This window comes from Cyprinodon tularosa, unplaced genomic scaffold (assembly GCF_016077235.1).
Source record: "Cyprinodon tularosa strain WSP-4 unplaced genomic scaffold, ASM1607723v1 ctg463, whole genome shotgun sequence".
Classification (NCBI taxonomy): domain Eukaryota; kingdom Metazoa; phylum Chordata; class Actinopteri; order Cyprinodontiformes; family Cyprinodontidae; genus Cyprinodon; species Cyprinodon tularosa.
This window is the reverse complement of record NW_024039189.1, coordinates 497643-520863: the sequence shown is the minus strand read 5'-3', so window position 1 is coordinate 520863 and position 23221 is coordinate 497643. Positions and strand designations below refer to the sequence as shown.

Below are 23221 nucleotides of genomic sequence, written 5' to 3'. Positions count from 1 at the left end.
AGACCAAGCTGTTCAAAGACCAGGAACCCTCTCAGGAGTCTGATTGCCACACATCATTAGTCAGCTTTGATCTGTCAGATCCAGAAATGTGTTAAAAAGATGATTTGCGTTACAGCACTGTTCATAAAATCTGAAGGCTCTTGCTAAAGTCTGTTTTTCATTTATTTGTTGTGATGTTGTTGCAGAAATCCCTCGCCAACACTTCGAAATCCTGAGCAGTGGTGCAGAGGTTTCAACTATTTCATCAGTCAGTAAGTTTTAATAATTACATTTAAACATGTTTTCTGCATGTTTTAATGGAGCACTAAGTTCCTTTTTCGTCACCTATGTGAGACATTTCCATACATAGATCTTTCCCCAGAAGGTTTGCACACCAATAAGTCACATAAAGTAACACTTAAAAGTTATAAAGGCTTCTTTATCTTCTGTTGTTATAGTGGTTGAACACGTGATAACATGATGTTAGATGTGAAAAAACAAACATGTGGCTTTGTTAAAAAGATAAAAGGGTCTATATAATTTTATTGCAATTTATTTTCCACTTTTTTCTATCTTATCAAAAAAACATGCAAAGAGAACTTAAAGAAAATCAAAGCTGAAAAAGAAGCCAGAAACTGCAATTAAGTGATGAAGGCTTAACTTGGCTATCAGTAAATAAAAATATTTACCCAAAGTAACAACAGGAAGTTATATTTAGGTACAAAGGACAGATATTTGCTCTTGGTTATATTTATCCATCAAGGAGGAGGAGGAAGTGAAGAAAGATAATATTGAAGAGCAGTAGGTTGGAGACTTGTCAAATCTGCTCTTTATTGAGGGAAATTAAAATCCCTTTAATTTGTACCAAGTCTGTCTATCCTTCACCACAGTGATATAGCTCTTTGTACCAATTTGGAAATGTAAAAATATTTACAGTATCAGATCAATTTCTGCTCATGTTTTTTATCAATATGAGTCTGATATGCACATTAGCACACTGTGATTGTGCACCCTTTACTTTCCTCCCAATAATTAGTCATTGTTTTACCCATTCATAACAATTATTTTGTTTTAAAAACATTTTCAATGATAGTTTAATTTCTCAAATGAGCCCCTTTGCAGGCTTTTACCCTACCGCTTCATGTATGTTGGCTTTAAAAAGTCACTTTAATCATGCTAAATGATTGGCAGATACAAGGAGGCTAAATAATGATGTTTGATCAAACAAGTGATGCAGTCAACCACTCTGTGACCCACACATGAAGCTGCACAGCAGAGGCTAATTATTTATTGCAAACATGCATGAGGGTCATCTGGAGAGAGTTGTTACTCAGCAAATTAAATCTGTTGACATCAGTAAATGTTTTAAGCTGCAAAATGTTTATACTCACAAGCAGTAGCTGCAGTCTTCCTATAGCTGTTGATTCACTGCTTAAGAAATATCTAAATGCTGTGTCCTAATTGGATGTGTCCTCTTCCCTCAGGTGTGGCTGATTTCTGTTCTTTATACATAATATGGTAAACAAAAAAATGCACTAAAGTTAAATATGTATATACTTTTATACATACTTATACTATGGATGCACAGATACAGAACGGAATGTCTTAGTGTGTAGCATTAGGAAGCTGGAATTTGACTTAAATAATAAAGAAATTAATACTCGTCCCAAATAACCACATAATTACCACCCGTTTCATGTATGTTACATATTTGAAGTAGTTAAGGTCTATGGCTATAAAAGTAATTCAAAGGTTTATTTCTGTTTAAAAGTTTAAACAGCTTTGTGAACTTTAATAATTTGTTTAAGTATAATACACATTTTTGTGCTTTTTCTTATCTTATAAAACCAAGAATATGTTTAATGCAACAAAGTGCGATCAAAGAAACAATATGTTGCGTTCCATTCAAATTTGGATTGGACTGTATGTGTAGGATATCAGAGAGCTTTACATTTAGGTGAAATTCAATTTAATTTATGGAACAAAAATATTTTGTTTTTTTTTTCATTTTGTAAAAATCAATAATACAGGATGGTTCATGTCTGAAACTATCAGTCAAGTAGTATAGTTCTTCAAATGCAAAACACCAAACAGGAGGAAGCAACATCTACCACATGATGGCAGTGATGAAATTGGATGAACATAGCTCCTGTTAATGTATGGGATGTTTTTTTCTTTTAAGTTAAGTCTTCATGAAATGTTTTAAAGCCAGATTTTTTTAATTACAAATTATATAGATGTCAGCAGCTCAGGGGGAAACTGCTAAACCTCAGACTTGTAAATACAGTATGTTATTGCTAAATCCAACAAAATCATTACTCAAACCATTTATACAGTCATTCCAATCACAACAGATATTAAAATAAAGCATTAAAAACATTTAGGGGAATATTTTAGTTCCCTTCTTACTTTTTTTTTATCTTCAGCATAAAAGATATTAATTATCTTTATAAAGAGGGAACCAAGAAATTAGTTGTTCAACAGAATCCAATGATTATCTGTTTCCCTGTGCACCAACACCAGCACTCATCAATTTGGAAGCTGTTACCGAAGGAAGAAAACATACATCATACAAAATGTAAGATTTGATCTGGATTATCACCAGTAAATGTGAAATCAAAAGAGTTATACTGCTAAAATAATTTTGAAAAAAAAATAAACATTATCAACTCTCTGGGGTGCAGGAGCCCAAACCGGTGTGGAAGTTTAAATGATTTTGGCTAGAAGTAGTTGAGCTCACCTCTACACACACCTTGGACTCTTTTACCCAGTTCCTTCAGAGATGTTGGACTTTCCTTTAATCTGGAGGGGCCCACGGGTAGAAGTGATGGCTGGTGGGAGTTTGCTTGTTATTCACAGCTTAGCTGTGTTGTCTAGGGGTTTGCCCTGGGGGATGAGAAGGTTGCTGCTTCCTCAGAAAGGGGAGAGGGCTCTGACTATTTCCTCAGCCTCTAGGCTAAGCACCGCCACACAGAGTACTTGGGCTTTTTAGTGTCCCTGGTAGGGATGCTGGACAGCCTCCCTCTCAGGGACATCATCAGCCTACTGGGGGATTTCAGCGCTATTAAACAAGATTTACACTTAGAGCTGTAGGCTTGGGAGGAAGGGACCCCTGGCTCTGAATCTGAGTATTGTTTCACTTCTGTTCAAGTCTCGAATTCTTTATAATGAACATGTTTAGGTATAGGGATGTCCATGGATGCTCTTGGCACCAAGACATTCGAGGTCTAGTTGAGTCCTTGCTCAGACACGTATTCAACTTCCACCTCCAGGAACACTCCTCTCAGATTCAATGGTAGGCTGGAGAAATAGGATCTAAGTAGATCATGTTCTGTGCCTCTATTGTGAATTTGGCTGCCTGTCATGGCAACAACTCTAGGACCTGCGATGGAAACCAGAAATAAAGAATTCAGTCAAACTGAAGAACAAGTCCTAGTGAGTATGGTTGGTGCGCAGGACTCCTGAAGCAGATAAAAAGCACTGTGAAGCCAAGTTTGGATTTGCCTGGAAAGCTCTAAGGCCAAAAACCAGGCATTGGAGGGTTAAGTGAGACCATGGAGAAAGAATCAGCCAGACTCAGGGGGATTCTGGTAAACCATATGGTACCTCTACAGAGGGAGAGGCAGTACTTTGCTAACACTAGTTACAGTATTAGTAGAAGATGGAAGATATACTTCAATCATTTCCTTTTCCCAGTGGAGGCAGAATTTAGGACCTCAGACTCAGACTGAAGTCACTAAGGGGGTCAGAAAGTGGTCAATATGGCAAAACTTCTGGAGGGGGAGGAAATCTTCCCTGACAATCTCAGGTCTCTGGAAGTCATGCTTGACACGCCTCTTTTACATTGTGTGGCATTACGAAACAGTGCCCCTGGACTGGCAGACTGGACTGGAGGTTGTGTTCCAGCTATTGTGGGATCACACTTCTTAGTCTCCCCGAGAAGGCCTATGCCAGGGTTTTGAAAGTAGACTGAGTGTCAAACCTCAGCTTTATGAGGAGCTCTGTGGTTTTCAGATCCAGTGGATGCCTGCTATATGCTTCTCTTGGAATGTGTTCCAGGTACTAGTTCATCAGTTGGGCTCGGTGCAGTTCAGTTCTGGTTCAGTTTTCAGATAACAAAGAGTGCATGAGCAGACCGCACCGTCTCCTTACAGTCCGCCTCCGTAATCATGAAATATTAGACATTCATAAAAATACCAGCTTCCCTACCGTGCAACACAATTTCCAGTGATGATTCTGCTTCTGATGAGTCTGAAACTCAACATCTGTTGTTCTTTCCTGCATCTCTAAGCCCTGATTAGACTATCGTTTGTCGTATCCACTTCCCAAAAGCCGACTCTGTCAAGTAAATTCACCAAAGGCTGCCTTCTGCACCTGACTCTCCGCAAACAACGAAATATCACAATTATAACCAGTAGTACTGTAGATAGTCACTAGGAGGCAAGGAGCCGTGCTAGTGTGGTGTGTAAACAGTCATAAGGAACCAAGCTCGGCACGGTTAACTAATCCAAACATGGTCTGAACTTGGCACGGATCAGTTTTCAGAGCGTAGTGTAAATGGGGCTTTAATCTATATCAGGACTATGTTTCTCTGCTGGTCCTGGAAAGCCTCTGGCTTGTTTCTGGAGAGATCAAAGCCTGGGAACCTCTGCTGAGAGCAAAAAAATTAAAAGTGTAGAAAAACATTTATTGTTAGGGAATACACTGTACTTAAACATAAAATACAGTTTGTACTTCCTCTTTGTTCTGTCCTTAACTGCAAAACTTTACTGAGCAATATTATTCTTTTGGAGCTCACATTAATGCATATGATAACACAGAAGGACTAAATTCAGGTATTTTATTGTCAGATTATATCCACCCTCTTGTTTTTGCCTTTCTTGACTTTCATCTGCATTAATCTGCCACAGACTAAAATAGGAATTCACCTGAGTTATCTGTTTAATCTGAGGTCAAGATAACTTATCATTTGCGGCAGTGTGTACAGCTAATAATGTCAGGGTTGGTTCGTAGTGGCTCCCTGAAATTTACAACCATATATGACACAGACACCACTGTTCGCCTGGGCTGTAATGAGAAAATAAAATTCAATTTGTTGACTTTTTGTAGGCATGTTTTTTTGTCTAACATTTATGTTCCTATGGAACAAAGAGCAACTGAAGAAAACAGCAGACCATCTGCCTTAAGGGCCTGTTGGCTTTCCTGTGTCTCTCAGTTATTGATTGGTCATTGTGGTCCAGTCACCCTTACCCCTTTCTGCAGCACATAGTAACCATTTAGTTTATATATTTGGTGGCGCAGTCACAGTGAGGTTAATTGGATACTCTTTACTTGCAGGTTTGTAATTGTGTGATATTGTATCAACATTAATCTCCTTACAAAAGCCCACAAAAGTTGAATGCAGAGAGGCGGGACAATGTTATCAAGCTAAGCAGGCTGTTTGTAAAGCCTTTTTGCTACCTTTGTAGGCCTGTGTGTAAATGTGTGTGGCCTGTGTGTGTCTGTGTATGAGTGCTCAGAGGGAACGGGAGGAGGGATAATAAATCCATCACCACTTGTACAGCCAAAAACTGACTCAGTTGACAAACTGGTCTTCGCTCCACATCCTGGCAGCACAGCCTGGCTAATAGCAACAACCTCTGCTTAATGCCCTAACGCTAATGAATTCATGGAATTAGCTTTCAGAGCTGAACAACCTGATAAAAGAAACCAAATTTCTGCTGCCATTAGGTGAAAGGAAGTAGGTTGGTGTTTTTTTGTTTTTTTCTTACGTCGTTGCGGCCTGAACAGTCAAACACAATCAATGGGTGTCTTCTAAAAGGGTATACATGCAAATATATATATTTTTTTATCATTTTTATTTTAAATTGTTTAAAGGCTTGATATATATATATATATATATATATATATATATATATATATATATATATATATATATATATATATATATATATATATATATATATATATATATATATAATTAGCAAAAACTGATGGTGATACTTTTAATGCCAAGTTACTTTAAGTAACAAAAATCTTTGTCAGCTTCAGGAATACAGGTGCTGGTCATAAAATTAGAATATCATGAAAAAGTAGATTGATTTCAGTAATTCCATTTAAAAAGTGAAACTTGTATATTATATTCATACATTACATACAAACTCATATATTTCAGATGTTTATTTTGTTTAATTTTGATGATTACAAATGACAACAAATGAAAATCTCAAATTCATCATATCAGAAAATTAGAATATTGTGAAAAGGTTCAAAATTGATGGCCCCTGGTGCCACACTCTAATCAGCTAATTAACTCAAACCACCTGCAAAAGCCTTTAAATGGTCTTTCAGTCTAGTTCTATAGGCTACACAATCATGGGGAAGACTGCTGACTTGACAGTTGTCCAAAAGACGACCATCGACACCTTGCACAAGGAGGGCAAGACACAAAAGGTCATCGCTAAAGAGGCTGGCTGTTCACAGAGCTCAGTGTCCAATCACATTAATAGAGAGGCGAAGGGAAGGAAAAGATGTGGTCGAAAAAAGTGTACAAGCAAGAGAGATAACCGCACCCTGGAGAGGATTGTGAAACAAAACCCATTCAAAAATGTGGGGGAGATTCACAAAGAGTGGACTGCAGCTGGAGTGAGTGCTTCAAGAACCACCACACACAGACGTATGAAAGACATGGGTTTCTGCTGTCGCATTCCTTGTGTCAAGCCACTCTTGAACCACAGACAGCGTCAGAAGCGTCTTGCCTGGGCTAAAGAGAAACAGGACTGGACTGCTGGTGAGTGGTCCAAAGTCATGTTCTCTGATGAAAGTAAATTTTGCATTTCCTTTGGAAATCAAGGTCCCAGAGTCTGGAGGAAAGAAGAGAGGCACTTCATCCACGTTGCTTGAAGTCCAGTGTAAAGTTTCCACAGTCAGTGATGGTTTGGGGTGCCATGTCATCTGCTGGTGTTGGTCCATTGTGTTTTCTGAGGTCCAGGGTCAACGCAGCCACATACCAGGAAGTTTTAGAGCACTTCATGCTTCCTGCAGCTGACCAACTTTTTGGAGATGCAGATTTCATTTTCCAACAGGACTTGGCACCTGCACACAGTGCCAAAGCTACCAGTACCTGGTTGAAGGACCATGGTATCCCTGTTCTTAATTGGCCAGCAAACTCTCCTGACCTTAACCCCATAGAAAATCTATGGGGTATTGTGAAGAAGAAGATGCAATACACCAGACCCAACAATTCAGAAGAGCTAAAAGCCACTATTAGAGCAACCTGGGCTATCATAACACCTGAGCAGTGCCACAGACTGATCGACTCCATGCCACGCCGCATTGCTGCAGTAATACAGGCCAAAGGAGGCCCAACTAAATACTGAGTGCTGTACATGCTCATACTTTTCATGTTCATACTTTTCAGTTGGCCAACATTTCTATAAATCCTTTGTTTTTATTGGTCTTCAGTAATATTCTAATTTTCTGATATGATGAATTTGAGATTTTCATTTGTTGTCATTTGTAATCATCAAAATTAAACAAAATAAACATCTGAAATATATGAGTTTGTATGTAATGTATGAATATAATATACAAGTTTCACTTTTTAAATGGAATTACTGAAATCAATCTACTTTTTCATGATATTCTAATTTTATGACCAGCACCTGTACTTGTTAATTTCTGATCTTGTTTGAGAAGCACTGTTACTCCTCTGTCAGAGCATCAGCACTCCAACCTTATTTATATTAACCAGATGTGTAACGCTTCTTTTTGCCTAATTTGATATATCTGCAAAAACTTTATTCATTTATGCCTATCACTAAAAGTTCATCCTTGAATTAAACAAAGTTGAACATGAACTTGCTCAAAAAATTTGTGATTTGTGAAATATTTGTTTGAGTGTTCTGGGTGTCCTCCCACTTGTTGAAATTGATCCAATCATTTGTCCAGCTCGGATCAGCTACTTTATTGATTTTAGAATCTCAATGTTTGCAATGATTTTTAACTGGTCAGCAGTGAACGTGGTATTTAATGTGTTTTTTTGTTTTGTTTTTTGTGACAGAAGGATTTACTGGATAAGATCACGATGGCTTTAGGCTACTTACTGCAGCTAATTATTATGGACAAACATGCAGTTCAGAGAGTGGCTATTGAGCTAATTATTTAAGGAATCCCTTGATCCCCCCCCCTAAATATTAACAAATTTGCCATTTTTAACATGCAGCTGAACTTATTCTAATTTTAATGCCAGTGATCAGTTACCAGTACTTTTGAGGAGAGAACTTTTATCTGCAGCAAACGAAGAGAGGTGTGGATATGAAAAAAAAGGGACCGTGTTCTAACTGTAACAGAAAATACATCACACCATCTGCTGATCTGATGGAAACTCTTTTCTTTTTCAGATTTATTTTCTTGATGATTCTGTGCTTTTCTTTCCACAAGGTGTTTGATAAAGGACTTTGAGGCCCGTCCATCTGTGACCCACTTATTGGAGCACCCATTCATCAAACAAGTCCACGGCAAATATGTGGCCCTCAGTCAGCAATTAGCAGATCTTATCCGAGAGCAGCAGGAAGTTGGTAACAAAACCAGAACCAGGTAAGTCTTTAAAAAGAGTAATTTCCTAAGGTGTATTTAGAGAGTAAATGGCGGCCAAGTAGTGACAAATTATACTGTCTCTGTTAGGGTGAGGATCTCTCAATGTGGGATGAGTTGATTGCTGATATTATGTCTGACCAGTAGGGGGCATCCTCACATCTTGTTATATTCAAGCACACCAAGATGAGACCCAGCAATGGACATTTCTGTTTGTGATTAAAGATGAGCTTAAGGAGTGTGACTAAATCAGTGATTGTGAGGACTACCTTGAAATTGATCAATCTGATTTGGTTAAAAATATGTTTAACTATTAGTCATTTCCACCCAATTAACCCCCTGATTGGAGTAATAAATCTGTAAGTGTACTCAAGAAAATACAGGGTTCTGCAACAGCAGTTTTGCATTATAAAAAAAGTAACTGGTTTCTGGATCCACATATGACTAAAGGCGATTTTATGAGGTTAAAGCTTCACTCAGAGACTCCCAGGGCAGTAAATGACAGAGCTAACTGTGACCATTTTACTTGAGGAATACTGACTCTGGCGGTGCCTAATCTTTATTATAAAAGTGTTTGCTGAAGCTGCCCTTGACTGAGAGTCCTGATGCCTTGCCAGCTCTGTTTACTCCCAAGAGCCTGCAGAGTTGGTGCCTGAGCCTGATCCCGAATTCCTGTCCACAGAGAAAGTGGATAATGGGATTAGGAGCTTGTAGGGCGAGAACTGGGCTCGCCCGGTTTAGTCTCCCATGCCACTGATCGTCGAACAATGAAGCTGATAAGAATAAGAAAGACGTAAGGTACTTAAAAGTAGCTGCTGTAGGTGGAATAGTGTGATTTACTTCAAAGCGAGAGAGAGGCAGACGCTAGAGGTCTCAAGTCCTCCTCCAAAGGGACACAAGGATGAGGAGTCACAATTTAAGGAGCACAAGCCAAGCGTATTTGGTGCTACTGCTTTATCTGATTAATTCAGTCTATAACAAAGAGAAAGACAAAGGAAGAAACATTCACTTACCTGAAGCTATAACATGTTCACTCTTATGATTGATTATTTATCATAATAGAATATAGATACCAGGGTATCTATAATAGAATATAGAATATCGATAGTACCAGGGTATCTATAATGGAATATAGATACTACTAGGGTATCTGTATTGTGTTCAGGATTGAAAAGAGAAGTATTTTATGTCTTATTTTAGTTGCATAACCCACATACTGCAGTGTTCTCAAAGAAAAAAACTCCTTATGGTTTCTTGTAATTTGATGATGTTTTAGTTTCAGAACATCAAAAAATTGCAATATTAAACAGAGATAAGAGTAATTTAAAAACTCAAAACTCTTATGAATTTTGATAGCGGGCTGCAAGGTGGAGCAGTTTATAGTACTATTGCCTTACAACAAGAAGGCCCCACTGTGACTCTGATTGAATAAGCAGGCAAAGATAGACGATTGGGGGAATTTTACATAACAGGAAACAAAGGCAATCCAAACCAACCTGTACCTATGTGAAAAAGTAAAATACCTTAAATCCTATATCCCACATATGCAGTACATGCTGATTTGCAATGTTTTATTTCAGACTCTAGTGCACTGCTGGACTTTCTTTTTCAGGAATTTCTAGTAAAAAGTCAAATATATGGTTCCATCATTTATGGATTATGAAATGTAATCAAACTACTATTGAAATTCTGAAATTAAAAGGAAATAAGTTATTGGACTGTTTCTGATCATTTATTTAGTTTAATGATAAGCAAACAAGGAGAATAATAAAATAAAAACAGCCAGGAATGTCACAAGGATGCGTTCAGTTATGAAAAACCAATAAACATTTGAGAAAGATGCTTCTTTTTGGCTGAATTATAAAATCCTGCTGACCAACTGCAGGGGGAAGGAGAGCAAAATGTCAATGTAGATAATAAGTCAAAATCCTTGTGTTGGTCTGTCTTCTGTACTTAACTCACTAATATCTGTCTACAGAGCATCACTCACTTTTCTCTCACATATTTGGGACTTTTTCCAGGATTATAGCAAGTAATGATTAAAAGAAAGGCCAAAGAAAAATGACTTTGTACATCTGGAATACAACTTGCTCAGCATTTACACAATTTAGTTATGACAATATGTTATAATATATGCTTATCTATGGGCAAACTGGATAAAAATAATTTTGTCCTGAGGCTCTTATTGTGAAGAATTGCCAGATTTTGTATCTTAGGTTAATAATACAATTGGTATTGGTAATAATAGTCTTACCAATGCAGATGCTCCTTCTTCAGGGACAGATGGGTCATATTTTTCTGCATGTAGGGAGAAAAAAAAGGTTCTCACAGCCTACTTCTGTTTTCTCCGCCAAATAAATAGTTTGTTTGACAAACGAAGAGAAAATACTTTATATTAACGCAATAACTAAATACACTTTTAATGTTAATTGCATTTGAAAAGAGTTAAACTCACCAGCAGTATTGTAACTCTTTGACCCAGAATTATTTTTTCCCTTGCTTTTTCTAATAAATCGTATTTTAGTTATTCAACAAATTACAGCTTTCATTGTGTATATTCACAGTTCATCTGTACCAAACAGATTCCTGTCATTACTATTTATTTTATTTTGGTGTCATTTATTTTTTCACAAGTGTATTAAGTGACTCATCCTCACTGGCTGCCTATCGAGGTACTTTAACAATGTTTCAGCCTTCATTTTCTCTTAATGCGTCATATTTTTATATCTCAACTTGTTTAAAGAAGTAAGTTGAGTGTTTGTGTAGAGAACTCAGACATATGGTAGAAGACTTGATGCAATGCATATAGGATATGATGACATTTATTAATTATGGTATTTTATGTTCTACAAAGATGCAAATGTAATAAGAATGAGCTAAGTTTAATAACTTTTTAGTAAAAAATCTATCAGAAATCACAAGTTTTACAGGCATAACAATAACAAATTTTCCATTCTAAGAACATTTGAGGTCATTAAAAAAAAAACATATTTTGGATGTTCTGTGAACATAAAGATTATGATGATTAATCTATGCTGAGATAAACAGATCTTTAAAAGTCAAAACTGAGCTGCTTGTTTGGATGACCCACATTATATTTTGGAGTACTGCAATTATGAATTTATGTGGGTTATTAGAATAATCTTAATCTGATTAATGGCAATAGTCATTTGAGTGCTTCTTTTAATATTTTAGAGGCTTCAACAGCTTCATTATTATTGCTAAACTTTTTAACTTAGCAATTCTAAACTAAATCTTATAACTTCATGCTGAGGAATCTTAAACATTTTTATAAATAGCAACATTTCTTCCTCTGCCTCCTCTTTAAGTGCAAATCTTCCTCCTTCAGTTAAATTCCTGATGTTTATAACTTCTACTGATTTTTTCTAGGCTTCCTTTGCTTGAAATCTGTTGCACATCAGATCATGTTAAATATATTTCAAGACATTTACACAGGCCTGAAGCAAGACAATTGATTTTTTTGTGTTATCCATTTTCATCGCTCCCATTACCTTATTTATATTAACTGGAATTAAAAAAATAAAATACAGCTATAGAGATTATAACTATACTACCCCTCTTCAAAGTCCTTTTGCCACTGCAAAAACGATCTAGAAATAAGTAAAAATTTCCTTAATTAAGTGTATTCACCCTTAATTTGAGTAGGTAAATGAGAAAGTTTGCCAATGGAATGAGTAATTTTACTCTTAAAATAAGATAATTAGATAATATGCACTTGAAATAAGACAATGTAATTGTGTTTTCTTATTTTAAGTGTAAATTGTCTTGTTCCATTGGCAGAATGTCTCTTTTACCTCCTTAATTCAAGAACAAATGCACTTATTTTAAGAAAAAAATTACTTATCTAGATGGAGCTTATAACTTGCTGAGATCACAGTGTAACTTTGTCTACATTGGTAGCAGCTTTGTTTGTCAGATTGCTGCAGAAGAAGAAAAAAAATATGGGCATAAATTCAACAGACAGCTACTTCGCCCAGTAGTTTCACTTATTGGCTTGTTATACAGCAACAAACAGTGTACTGTGTGGGGATTAATAATGTGATGCTGGGACTGCACAGATTCATCAGTATGATGGATTCATGGTTGGCTTCTATGTTTCTTTTCTGGAATCTGTTGATATCCTCTGACACCTCTATCTTTTGATTTTAATTTAAAAGCTTGATTACTTGTAGAGTGCAGCGTCCGTATGTTTCTGCCCACACAGAGGACCTCTTTTTCCTTCCTTCTCACCACCTGTGGTTTCCCCTGAGGTTTTCATGGTGTCAGCCGGCTGTGTGTTGACCCCCGCCCTCATGGGACTCATGGAGAGTGATAGGTCAAAATACAGATGAAGTGCAATCAAAGCTGGTTATACTGGGAGAAGGGTCCCCTGGGAGAGCTTTATAGAGCTCTTTTCACCCTTGAATGGGCTTTGGTCTCACGTTCAGCATCAAACTATTGATGTCCTGCAATGGTTTTCAGGAATATCACGTCCTTTACTTTCAACAGGCACAAGCGAATCAATACTCGTAAAACCTTGATTATAGAAAGCTGCCCTGATGATGATCTGGTAAACCTGGAATTTCTTGATGAGGTAAAATTTTACATGTTAATTTCAACATGCATTATCTCTGATCCTTTTTATTTTAAAGTGTGTACATATATGCTTTTGCTTATAAAGGAGATAATAATCAGCCATCTCCAGAGGAGGTATGATGAGCTGCAGGTGTATACTTACGTTGGTGACATCCTCATCGCTCTCAATCCTTTTCAGAATCTCAGCATCTATTCTCCTCAGGTTGGTGGACAAACATTCACACTCATGTTCCCAAAGCCACAATGTTGCTTTGAGCAATAAAAAAATATTTTAATTTGAAGTTTCATACATGACTGTCTCCACCAATAGACATTTTCATCTACCACATATCTGTTACAGTGTTTAGCCATTACACAATTTACTAAAATAATTGCTTAATTCAGCTCAGATAGAAATTAAAAAACATTCAATTATGTCTATAGTTCTCTGCTTGAACATTGTCAACCAACTTTGACAGGTTCAGAATAAAAAAGTAGCTGTTAATTGTTTATATTTTGTCTGAGATAACTGTTTCAGTCATCGCCTAACATTTCTAGCCTTAAAAAAAAAAAAAATATATATATTTTTTTTTTATTTATTTATTTATTTTTTTATTATTATTATTTTTTTATTTATTTTTTTTTTTTTTACTGACCTACAATAAGGGATATGGAGAGAAAAAAAAAGTACACTGGTCTTTTAGGAAGATCCTACAAAATATTTGCCAGATTTCTAAAAATTCTTTGTCATGTTAACATGGATATGTTCTGTGATGCTTAAGCCAAATGGAGGACATTTGGACTTAAATAATAAACACATTGAACATGTGCTTGGCAGATGACGTGGATTACTGAATTTCCTTTTGGTATTAATGAGTTATTATATAAATTAATTGACTTTAAATGTAGTTGAGTTGAGTTGAACTGAATTTAATTGAATGGAATTGAATTGTTGAAAGCCAGCATTACTACCATTATTTATTACCATTGCATGCTCTACAAAACTCTGTGAGGGATGGTCTGACCATATTTATGAAACCTGTTCCTTTTTCCAACCACTGATTGGATGTGTTTATTGGCCAATCCATTACTGCAGTGGTTAAGGCCAATGTTAACATCTCAGAGTTTGCAGGATCTCACAAAAATGTTCAAGATATAAAAAAAAAAAAAAAAAAAAAAAAAAAAGTATTTTTTTCTACATCTCCCTTGCAGGGCTCAGAAATTCTCTTGTCATAACATTCATACATAAATTATTAACAATGTGGTAAATGGTAAATGGCCTGTACTTAAATAGAGCCTTTTCAAGTCAGACGACTTGACAAAGTGCTTTACATTCAGTCATTCACCCATTCACGCTCACACTGATAGTTCGTATCCTGTTTCAGGATACAGCTATTCCTAAAACAGTAATAGCTGCTAATGTTCATATATTATTAAATATAAATATGTATAATATAAGTTTCCTATCTTTAGCAAATTGTCATCATTATTTTTTTGTGTATACAAACTTAAATAAGGATGGAAATGGTAAATGGGAGAATTGGGGCTAAATAGGTAAAAACTGAACAGTTCAAAAGTCTTTACATTTCTCAGCCACATTGATTCAGACTCATCTGAATTTAAGTGGACTGCAAATGTGAATTTAAAACAATGCACTCCTTCTTAAAAATATATGTTTTCTTCTTTCTCAGTTTTCTAAGCTATACCATGGTGTAAAAAGAGCTGACAACCCTCCACACATCTTTGCCACAGCAGATGCAGCGTACCAAGGAATGGTGACATTCTGCAAAGACCAGGTCCTCTGGAGGAATATCGTTCATTAACTCATGAAGCCTTATATGCAGAATACTTTTATTACATTTCATGACATGCAAAAATATAGTTACCTTTCATGTAGTGTAGTCTAGATTTAAGTTAAATTTCTCTTTCCACTCTAAATAGTAAACAGAGAGCAAAGTAGACCCTTTTTTTACTCAAATTCCACTTGCTCAACTTTGCTGTTTTTCATCTGTAAAATTAGCAGGTATTTTTTCAGAAGTAGGCTGTATTCTTAAGTACTGAGAGTTAAAAAAAATGAAGAAAATGTGTACAGGTAATATGGTAATTGGGTAAGAGTTTGTATTTCCTGTTTATTAGTGCATCATCATCAGTGGAGAGAGTGGAGCAGGAAAGACAGAAAGCGCTCATTTGATTGTTCAACATCTCACCTTTTTAGGAAAGGTATCCTCCCTTTATGTTTATTTTATCCATTGGCAACTTTTTAAATACTGAAGTTCATATATTTTAAAGCGGTCTTTTCCCTCTGACTGAGAATCATCACATGTAATTGATGTCTATCATAGGCAAACAACAAGACTCTCCGGGAGAAAATATTGCAGGTCAACCCTCTTGTCGAAGCCTTCGGTAATGCCTGCACAGCTATAAATGACAACTCCAGCCGCTTTGGTAAATATCTGGAGATGAAGTTCACGCCAACTGGAGCGGTCATCGGGGCCAAAATCTCTGAATATTTGCTGGAGAAATCAAGGGTCATCAAACAAGCTGCGTGAGTGAATCCTTTCATTTGTTTCACATTTAAATTTGTGTTATGCTGCTGACAGCTGTTTGTTGTCTATTCAGGGGAGAAAAGAACTTTCACATATTTTACTACATATATGCTGGACTTTACCACCAATCCAAGCTGAAGACATACAGGCTGCCAGACGGGACGCCTCCCCGGTTTGTCCTGCACCTTAATACGCTGATTTATGCTGTTTATGCATTACCCTGATATAACGCATATAAATCTGATCACAAGTTAATCTCTTACTTAACCTACCTTTAAAATAAAATATGTTTCCTGCTATATGAAGTTCAGGTCCCTCACAGATCTCTTCTGTTTTTGCTCCTTTGTTACATGTTTCGGATTTCAAATACTAGTATTTCACAAAACAACACATTGTCGTTAACTGAGGGGAGTGAGCCTGCAGAAAGTTACAGTACATGTTGTTTTGGGTTTTTATGTGACCTCTTAGACTCGTAGTGAATACACTCTTGGAGTCGTTTTGGTTGATGAGCCACAGCAAAGACTATGTATGGTAGTGGCTCTCATTTTCTTGGACCTGGAACCTTCATGATGCCTGACCACTACAGGTCAGGGCATTAGGGGACAGTTTAAATATTACTTTAGAATGGTGCAGTTTATCTTTCCATATAGTGATAAGTTTGGTTTCTAACTTTGTTGCTTAATAAATGTAACCACTATTTGAAGAAGCCTTAGGGGCTTTAAATTTGGGAAAAATCTGCTTTGCTATTGATGAATATTGTAATGATAATACCAGTTATGACTAATCCACATTTCTAGAGTCTTTTTTTCCTCTGTGATCCCAACCACTACCTCACTACTAATACTGTAAATGAATGAATGAATGTTTCTTATATAATATTGACATGTAGAATTTACCTGTCGTGTCCCTTAGGTAAAATATCCTAATAATAGTCCTTAACAACACTGTATACATTGCTATTAGGTTGATACTTGAGATTCTAACTGTTGTGCATCTCTAGTGTTTACTTTGATTACAAATATCTAACATTTAGATTGCCCTCTACAAGCCTTTTAGGAAAATAAAACAAAAGGAGAACAAAGGGGCAAATACTTTTTCCACTTTAAAACAACTATTGTGATAAAGTTTTATGTTGAGTGTTTTTTCAAGATTCTATAAAATTTTAGATTTGAAGACCATCCACTTCCTATATGCTGTCCAGTACTATTCCAACACCTTCAATCTAGCACATGGTTATATGTGCATTTTTCTCTGCACAAAGACCAATAGATATATTTGTATGATTTGTATAACTAGTTTGATATTGAACCAATGAACTTCTATTTTTCACTGTCAAATGTGGGGAAAGTAAAACGAATGTTCAGACGTTTACTTGTATCTGTTTTTACTTTGGTTTTGGAATTTAGCATTTATTATCATCAACACCAGTATAAAGACTGATATGTTTAACTACCCTTTTATATTGGTATAGAAGGGAATTAAACATGTTGACACCTTACAGCTCCACTCCTAATATGTCTCTGCAGGTACATTGACAGCCAGCAGTGTAAAGTGATGCAGGACATCCTCTCAAGGAAACTGTACAAGGAGCAGTTTGATGCAATTCAAGAGTGTTTTAGAAATATTGGCTTCACAGAAGAAGTACTTTTCATAACTTATATACTTTAAGTATTTAAGTATTTTGTAAAGGTGCAATAATAACTGGACTTTTTTTTTTTTACTGTTTTTTTTCTTTTTTTCAGGAAGTCAACTCTGTTTACAGGATTCTGTCAGGCATTCTAAACACAGGCAATATTGAATTTACTGCCATCACATCTCATAACCACACAGATAAGAGTGACGTTCCTAACTCAGAGGCCTTGGAAAACGGTGAGATTGACCCTGAGCTCTTGACAGTCTGTAATCTTAAACCCATTTCCAACTGGCCGAAAAACCTGTTTAAACCAGGGAACACCTGGCTTTTAGTGGCAGTGGGAACAGCTGACTGCTCCAAATGACCTTCACCACCGCCTCTCATTCACAATGAGCTGGAAGCAACGTGTTGTTATTCTTAGTATTAGTACTATTCTATCCTTTTCCAGCGTTTGAACTTTTAAGATGGCAGACTGTCATAGCCCTTGGCAAACGGGTGACCAGCCTTATGTGTAACTAAAATAAAATTCTTTACTTATGAAAATTGGTCTGAATATTATTGGAGGTAATAATACACCAATAATACCACATATGTAAATGCAGTCATCGATGCATTCACCTTTAAACAATTTTTGCGAAATTTTGTAAACATTTCTTAAAATGCATTTATATGAACCCTTTGTAGGATTTATAGGAGCATTAAGAACCTGTTTCTTGTTTTTATCAAATTCCCCTGAAGCTACCTCACTCTTTCTAAATAACATTTTGGGTTTTATTTTAGAGGTAAATCCTAGAATTAAAACGAATTGTCATTTTTTCTCAGCTGCGTCTCTGCTCAGCATCGGCTCTGAGGAGCTTCAGGAGGCGCTGACATCTCAGTGTGTGGTTACAAGAGGCGAGACCATCATCCGCACCAACACCGTCGACAAAGCCGCCGACGTCCGAGACGCCATGTCCAAGGCCTTGTACGGACGCCTCTTTAGCTGGATTGTCAACCGAATCAACTCGCTGCTGCAGCCCGACATGAATATCTGGTGAGAGAGGGTGCTAATGATGAAGATCTTTGCAGATTTCAAGGCTGTCTTCCTTGATTGTCTTAAACACCTGCACAGAACCTCTGTAAAGCCCTGATGACCTCTGGAAGTCTGCAGGGGTGGATGCAAACATGCAGAAGAGAATATCAATGGGCACGCACAAGTCAAGCCAAAGAAGAGCAGAAAAAGTTGTAATAAATTTTTGATACAGAGTTGCGTGCTGAGAAAATAATGTTCAGATGATTAAAAAGACTTCAGAGAGACACCAAAGAGGCTCTGCATTGATCCAAAAGAATTCCTTTATAAAAATGAGCGTTGAGTGTCAAAGAGTCGTCTTTAAGCAATGAGAAAAAGCCGGAGTTCCTGTCTGAATTCAGCTCATCTGGGCTGATTTCTTATTGCGGTTAATAACTGGACAGGGCAGCCCTTTAAGGTGACCTTTACCTCCTACTGGGAATGACTACTTAAGAAGCAGCAGCATCTACATATGTAAAATATCATATAAAACCATTTTATTTCTTTCTATAACGCTATAAAAAATGTTTTGTTTATACACATACCGGTAATTAATAAAAAACAGAGGTGTGAGACTAATGCAAAACCACTCACTGAGCTTTTATAATTCCCGATGTCTGAAATATCCTCTCTGACTAGGCCGTCCAGATCCAACTCTGTATATGGGTTGAACTTGATCATTAAAGTTTTATCAATTACTACGGTTGCCGGGGGATTTGCTGCTTCCTCAAACACAGAAGAATAAGTTTGTTTGTCCCCCTTTTCTCCTTTGAAGTGCTGCGGAAAGCTGCATGAATGTGGGAATCCTGGACATCTTTGGATTTGAAAACTTCAAGAAGAACTCATTTGAACAGTTGTGCATCAACATTGCAAATGAGCAGATCCAGTTTTATTTCAACCAGCACATTTTTGCTCTCGAACAGGTGAGTTTTTTTTTACTACAGAAGATGATGAGAATGATAAACTTGCAAATTCATGAGCTCAAACTGCTCTTCTAATGTTGTGAAAGACGCAAAGAACAAGTCCTTTAAATCATCCTGTTGTGGAAATAATTTTTTCTCCGTTCTTATTTATTTGTTTGTTCTTAAATTGCTCTCTTGCTTGTTAGTAAGAAGCAGAGGAGTATTTATACTGTTGTGCGCCACAAAATTAGTCTTAATTGATTTAATGAAGTTGTTTACTTTGAAACGTTTCAAGTCTTTTTGCTTGATGGAACTGAACAGACATTAATGGAAAAATCCTTTTAATATAATGCTTTTAATTGGAACACAATAGCTGTTTTTCGGTAAGAAGGAAAAGTTGTTTTGTTACTGATGCTGAACTAAAGTACAAACTACAGGAGGAAAATTTAGAATAGAATATATTCTAGATTAGAATAGAATTCAACTGTATTGTCATTACACAAGTACAAAGCAAGAAATACTCTCTCTGCATGTAAACCATCCCGTTGGGGAGCAGTGGGCTGCCATTGTGGGGCACCCGAGAGCAGTGTGGGGTTAAGGGTCTTTTGCTCAGGGACCCAGAGTGCAGGCTGTGGGAGTGGGGCTTGAACTCAGAACCTTTTGATTCCAAGCACTGCAATGCCCCCAACCACTAGGCCCCCACTCCTGCCTGCTGGCAAATTTTCCTCTGCTCAGTCAGTAGGATTCATGTAAAGGATCATAATTGAACTGTAATGTTTGTAAAAGTATTCCTTCCCCCTAAATATTTAAAATGTTAGTACATCATGGCCATGCTGCATTTCTAAATAAAGGAAAATGACCTGAAAGTTACCTAAAAGTTTGATCCTCAGCTGCTACAGTTGTGATACAGTATTTTTCAACTGTGGAGGTCAGTTTAAAAATATTCCCACTAATTCTCCACCAGAGATGGGAAGTAACGAAGTACAAATACTTTGTTACTGTATTCAAGTAGATTTTTCTGATATTTTTACTTCACTTTACTACTTATTTTTATGGTGACTTTTTACTTCTACTCCTTACATTTTTACACAAATATCTGTACTTTCTACTCCTTACATTTTAAAAAATTGGCTCCTTACTTTAGTTTTGAATCGTTTCAATGGAGTTACCATTATTATTTTTCACGTCATCAATACCAAATTCAATCTAATTGGATGGGAATCTACGTTGCATTTGACGCACCACTACAAGAGGAATCGACAGATTCGGCGGTATTCATTCGCGGCAAATCATTGCAGCTTGGTGGCGGTGGCGTTAATATAGTAGTATGGACGACGAGATGATTGAAAATGAACACAACGGAGATCTAGTCCTATTGGCAGACATCCATTTAAAATGTAGGCAACGGCATGAAAAAAGTGGTTTCTACTTTTACTTTTATATTTTAAGTAAATTTACAAGCCTGTACTTTGTTACTTTTACTTGAGTAAAGAAGTTTAATCAGTACTTCCACTTTTACCAGAGTATTTTTTAACACAATTATCTGTACTTTTACTCAAGTACGGAAAGTGAGTACTATTGCCATCTCTGTTCTCCACTAGATTAAGACACCCAGTTTAACTCGACCAATCTAACAGATGAGGATATTTTTAAATGAACTATTTTATCCTTTCTCCACGTGGCTGTTTAGGGTTTCTTTCCTGTTATGTAAACTTCCACTTTCTTCTCAAGTCTTTTGCTTCCTTTTAAAGCTTTTACTTCTGTCTTTATCTCAGTCTATCACCTCTGACCAATTTCCCCATTTCTGCTGGAGAAAGACAACCCCACAGAATGATGCTGCCACCACCGTATTTATTGTTTTTTTTTTATTAGTGTGATGAGCAAAGCTTCTTCCACATACAGGTGCTGGTCATAAAATTAGAATATCATGAAAAAGTAGATTGATTTCAGTAATTCCATTTAAAAAGTGAAACTTGTATATTATATTCATACATTACATACAAACTCATATATTTCAGATGTTTATTTTGTTTAATTTTGATGATTACAAATGACAACAAATGAAAATCTCAAATTCATCATATCAGAAAATTAGAATATTACTGAAGACCAATAAAAACAAAGGATTTATAGAAATGTTGGCCAACTGAAAAGTATGAACATGAAAAGTATGAGCATGTACAGCACTCAGTATTTAGTTGGGCCTCCTTTGGCCTGTATTACTGCAGCAATGCGGCGTGGCATGGAGTCGATCAGTCTGTGGCACTGCTCAGGTGTTATGATAGCCCAGGTTGCTCTAATAGTGGCTTTTAGCTCTTCTGAATTGTTGGGTCTGGTGTATTGCATCTTCTTCTTCACAATACCCCATAGATTTTCTATGGGGTTAAGGTCAGGAGAGTTTGCTGGCCAATTAAGAACAAGGATACCATGGTCCTTCAACCAGGTACTGGTAGCTTTGGCACTGTGTGCAGGTGCCAAGTCCTGTTGGAAAATGAAATCTGCATCTCCAAAAAGTTGGTCAGCTGCAGGAAGCATGAAGTTTGCTTCCTGTTTGGACCTGTTCACTTCCTGTTTGGATTAACTGAGTGTGCAACTGAGTGTGCAGCTGTTCAGAGGATCTCCATCTGAAGTTAAGTTATTTTCTCTGTGATATCTCTGTATCTAAGTAACTCTAACTGACTACTTTAAAACATAGCACCTTCTGCTGCACTTTTCTACTGAGCACTTGTCAGTTTCACACGGTTTTATTTCTGATAGCAAGAAGTAGCTAGCCTAGGCTAGCGCTAGCTTAGCATTGCTATGGCTTCTCTCTCTCCCTCCCTTGACTCTTTTCCAACTCTTCGTTCTTCCTCTCCTCTCTCCTGCTCTCTGTGTCAGATGTTCAGTTATTCCTCTGCCTCCTTTAGTGATAATGGGATGTGTAATAAGTGTAGTATTTTTGTAGCTTTGGAGGCGAGGGTGTCAGAGTTAGAATCCAGGCTTCAGGCTGTTGAAGTAGGCCCCCCACGTAGCTGTCCTCCAAAAGTGCCTGAGCAGCCAGGCGATTGGGTAACTGTACGCAGAAAGCGTAGTCGTGGATCTCTGCCCACTGGTCACCACCAACCCGTTCACGTTTCTAACCGGTTTTCCCCACTCAGTGACACACCCACTGAGAAGCCCACTCTGGTGATTGGCAGCTCCATAGTCAGAAACGTGGCATTAGAGACACCAGGGACCATAGTCAAATGTTTGCCGGGGGCCAGAACGGGCGACATCAAATCCTACCTGAAACTACTGGCTAAGGATAAGGTTAAATACAGTAAGATTATTATTCACGCTGGTGGTAATGACACCCGGTTACGCCGATCGGAGGTCACTAAAATTAGTGTTGCTTCGGTGTGTAAGTTTGCCAAAAAAATGTCGGACTCCGTAATTTTCTCTGGTCCCCTCCCTGATCTGACCAGTGATGACATGTTTAGCCGCATGTCGTCATTCAATCGCTGGTTGTCTAGGTGGTGCCCTGAAAACAACGTGGGCTACATTAATAATTGGCAATCCTTTTGGGGAAAGCCTGGTCTGATTCGGAGAGACGGCATCCATCCCACTTTGGATGGTGCAGCTCTTCTTTCTAGGAATCTGGCCACATTTATTAGTCCTCCAAAACCCTGACCACCCAGGGTGCAGACCAGGAAGCAGAGTTGTAGTTTAACACACATCTCTGCAGCTTCTCTACTGTTACCCACTCTTTACTCCATCCAGACAGTGTCTTGCCCACGACCAAAATCTAATAAATTAGCAAAGATTCCCAAAGGAGTAAATCATGATAATCTAATTAAAATCAAAATAACTCCAATTGGGGAAAAAGTTAAAACAATTAAATGCGGTCTGTTTAACATAAGATCGCTTTCCTCTAAAAGTCTACTAGTTAATGACTTGATTTGTGATAATCACATTGACTTGTTTT

General features: G+C 37.1%; 1 protein-coding gene across 1 annotated transcript in view; it reads left to right on the top strand.

The window, feature by feature from the left end:
* Positions 1–23221, top strand: part of myo3b (myosin IIIB) — a 113246-nt gene that overhangs the window by 20326 nt on the left and 69699 nt on the right. The window contains exons 9-20 of the mRNA XM_038301181.1: positions 186–251; positions 8422–8577; positions 13084–13168; positions 13256–13372; positions 14841–14945; positions 15286–15369; positions 15492–15694; positions 15769–15867; positions 17222–17336; positions 17438–17564; positions 18151–18361; positions 19152–19299. Coding sequence (XP_038157109.1) covers positions 186–251; positions 8422–8577; positions 13084–13168; positions 13256–13372; positions 14841–14945; positions 15286–15369; positions 15492–15694; positions 15769–15867; positions 17222–17336; positions 17438–17564; positions 18151–18361; positions 19152–19299 — 1516 coding nt within the window. The remainder of the gene's footprint in view (positions 1–185; positions 252–8421; positions 8578–13083; positions 13169–13255; positions 13373–14840; positions 14946–15285; positions 15370–15491; positions 15695–15768; positions 15868–17221; positions 17337–17437; positions 17565–18150; positions 18362–19151; positions 19300–23221) is intronic.